The sequence below is a fragment of the Saccoglossus kowalevskii genome, chromosome 13 (assembly GCF_978046115.1).
Source record: "Saccoglossus kowalevskii chromosome 13, keSacKowa6.1, whole genome shotgun sequence".
Classification (NCBI taxonomy): Eukaryota; Metazoa; Hemichordata; class Enteropneusta; family Harrimaniidae; genus Saccoglossus; species Saccoglossus kowalevskii.
Window position 1 is genome coordinate 14,028,462 of NC_140653.1, and position 3,903 is coordinate 14,032,364.

The following is a 3,903-nucleotide window of genomic DNA, read 5'->3' on the forward strand; positions in this document are numbered from 1 at the left end:
ATAGTATGGTTTAAAATAAACATTTAGCATTACACGACATTATGTATATAAAATGTATATGATAGCAGCGGAATCCCTCTATTGAAACTGGTGAATGCGGCAAGTCCCGTCTGTGGTAGAAATCACTGTGTGTGTTCGTTTCACTTTGACCTACAGATAGGAGCGATCTATTCTACCCTCTTTGTATTTCCCAATATTATTCAGCATCACAGAATTCGTCAAACAAAGTAATTAAGTCGAACAAGCATTGGAAACACGGCTACCCCTTGCTGATGTTACGGATAATAAGACGACATACAATGATCCTCGAAAAAAAACGATTGACAAACTTGCTAATAGTCTTCAATGCTTGCTTAAGCCTGTTTCCCTCTTCACATTGCACTGACGAGCATTGAAAGGAGAGACACAAAGCACACTGATGAACGTAGGATTCTGTGTTTTGAAAGAAGGGTAATAATAGGAGCTACTACATCGAAATCCCACCTGAGATGTGGAGATTAAGCGGCGAAATATGAGAATAAACTCGGGGAAACAGCATCTCAATTCTCCCTAGCAGATGGGTCACTCCGCGCATTACTACCGTGATGCAAAACTTCGACTCGGGGTAAAGTTCCGGGCGCCGTACTGGCGGAGTATATCCACATAGAACAAACGAAGGTATTTAGACATAGTCAGTTTTCTTTCTTTAAAATTAAATTAAATTGAGACATGGCTACGAAATAAGAAAATTACTAATCCTGCGTAATTGTTGGATGGCTCCTCAACAGAAAAATGTCAGTGCTGTGAGGATTTAATTTGTATTGCGGACCGTGAGTGCACGACTGCACAGGTTTGTTAGTGATATACGCGTCCCTTCTCTGGTCAAAGTATCACTAGTTAGATTTCCTCTATGTTATGATAACATCAAAAATGGGCGTTAAGACAGAAAAAACAATTCAAACAGGTTCCATAATCTGTTTAGCTTTAGTGAATGACAGCCGCACTTGAAGCCGACTACTGCGCCACCCAGTCACAATGGCGGCCCATTCAATACGCGAATGATCAGCGGCAACAATACATACCCTAATCGCCTACATCAACCAATAGAATAACGTCACTCATCGTGAGTGACAACCTGATTACTAAAAGCCAAGAGAAAGAAATATATTACGAGCAATTAGCGACAATTAGGGCGAGTTAATTAGCAAATATAAAAAAACATTACAATGTTTTGTTCACGAAACACGTTAGTTTGTACAAGCTGAATTCAACCGACTCGGACACAAACAGTACATTGTCGGGCGGCAGAGAAAACGTTAGCACCTAATACATGTGGGTAGACTGGGGTTTACGAGCGGAGGCGACTGAAATGCCACGAAGTTTGGGACTATACCATTTCTCGACTCCACAATACACAGCGTTCACAGCAGGTGGTTGCTGTCATACGTACAATAATTGGTAAACAATAGCAAACAAACACACATGCTCTGTTAGAGTATTTGATTCATAAACATTTGCATACAGATAATAACAGAGGAACGGGCCAATGAGAATCGCCATCTAGTCCGTGCCATCAACGCGACACCGTTAGAGGGTGTGTACTTCGACAAATACACCACTCCTACGTTTGTACTTTCAACAACACACAAATCAAACAGAGGCAAACAGTAGTTGGATCTGCTACGATCAACGAAACCGGCAGGCAACACCGAACATGTGTTCTACCAGTAGTTCGAGTCTCATCCCGTACGAATTCAAATCAACCGAACAACCAACGATGTATGCTGCCTGGGGAGGCAGTGGCATGACTCAGGCTGCGTTTGAGTTTCATCGTGCACAAATGTACAACTATAACAGTCGACTGCGATACGCGGGGATACCAGGCATACCCACGGCGACAGCGCACGGAATTTCACCATACCTTCACCACCATCCACACGGAGCTGATACGTTCACGGCGTTGATGGCTTTCAACAAAGTTGATCCGAGGGCGAGACTGATTCATGAAGAGCCGAAACCGAGTCACAGCTACATAGGACTTATCGCTATGGCTATTTTAAAATCCAAGGATAGAAAAATGGTTTTAAGCGACATCTATCAGTACATTTTAGATAACTATCCGTATTTCCGTGCAAGGGGACCAGGTTGGAGAAACAGCATTCGACACAATTTATCTCTGAACGACTGCTTCGTAAAAGCGGGGCGAAGTGCAAATGGCAAAGGCCACTATTGGGCGATCCATCCAGCTAATATAGACGACTTCACGAAGGGTGATTTTCGCCGACGCCGGGCTCAACGGAAAGTGAGAAAGCACATGGGGTTATCTGTGCCAGACGACGAAGACAGTCCCAGTCCGCCACCAGTAACATCTGCCCAAATGAAATGGGTGAACCCGTCGTTCTTGCACAGTGGTGTAAGTTCGATCGGTGAAAATGCTGCCACGATTACCGGTCACCTACACCAGCCAACAAAAAAGAGACTATTCGACGTTGAGTCACTACTAGCACCCGAGACGAACGAAAACAAGGACAAATCGGCTGACGAAGACGACGAGGTTGAGGATTGCAAAGACACACTTGAACATGACCTGAAGGCGGCACAGATTGAAAGAAATCAACCAAATACTGAAACCGCAGAAAGAATATCTGAATTCAAGTCCGAGGAAAGATCCAGCCCGAACACTGAAACTTGCCATTCACCCACTGCCAAGAACTTACGACAATCGCCCCAAACTAATTTACGCAGCTCCTGGACAGCACCGACATTACCGCCTAGGACGAATGGCTGGCCGGGCAGCGCTTGGAGCATTGTCACGCCGTCAACCAGGACAACGTACTCGGCGGGTATCACGCCGATCCCGTACGGTACCCCAACCCCATCACCCGGAATGGACACAGTGCAACAGTGGCAAGAGACATTCTCGCGGATAATGGCCAAGTCTTACAGTAAGAATTTGCAAGTAGAATCTTAAATTACCTGAGCTGACAATATTCTCAAAACGTGTGTTTTTAAAAAAATATGGTGCATATTTTTGTAGAGACTCATTTAGAAATATCCATACCAGATTTATAAGCACGTATATAATGTAATTTACTTATAAAACGGCAGTCTTCACATTTATATAAGTTTATTTATTAATGCCTTTAGTACATAAACTAATGCAGTCATTTTATACCAATGTATCAGTCATCGAATTATTTAATCAAATCAGATTTGTTGTAAAAGAGAAAACTTATAAAACACACGTAATATTATTTGTATGCAGATATATAAAAATATTGTTTTTATCAAATTTTTTTTAGTTGTTATGTGCAAAGTTGGGGAATTACGATGTTAAATTAATGCTTATTGTACATAGTGGTATATAGACAAAGTAAAATAAGGCGCTTTCCTTTTTTTCTTGAATAATCTTCTTGTAGAGTATATTTTTATCTATTTTAAGTTTCATGATATTCCTGTTGTTTCAAGCGATTTCAAAATAAGGAACGAATTGCTGCTATGGAGATGGTAAAGACTTGTCATTTCATCCAGTACGGACAAACGTAAACACGATCGACTCGATTTATCAGTCAACTGTGTTGACCGTGAACATTTCTTTGCCCCTTATTATTGTATCTGGAGTCAGTTTCTTCATTCATAAGATACACAATTTATCTTATTTAAAAACCCTAATAAAATTGATATATGTAAGCAAATAACGATGTTTCCCTTTGTCTATCGTTTTTTAACTGCATTGATTTCATTTCATAATACAATCGGAGCCCTCTTTGCGTTAATGAACGCACGCACTTGCACACGCAGGGAGGTACCTTCCAGTATCACTACACAAATTATAGCATTGAATGCTATAAAAATCCAATACCGTGCTAATTGCTACATCGTTCGTACTGTTCAGTTCTGTATGACTATATGATTGAGAAACGA

At 41.3% G+C, this 3,903-nt stretch overlaps 1 protein-coding gene across 1 annotated transcript; it reads left to right on the forward strand.

Moving 5' to 3' along the window:
- The first annotated feature begins 1,662 nt into the window (after positions 1-1,662).
- Positions 1,663-3,674, forward strand: LOC100313608 (forkhead box Q/D-like protein transcription factor). Its single transcript, NM_001168073.1, has one exon. It carries the CDS (start codon positions 1,694-1,696, stop codon positions 2,948-2,950), a length of 1,257 nt encoding a protein of 418 aa, NP_001161545.1. The 5' UTR covers positions 1,663-1,693; the 3' UTR covers positions 2,951-3,674.
- Positions 3,675-3,903: the final 229 nt, after the last annotated feature.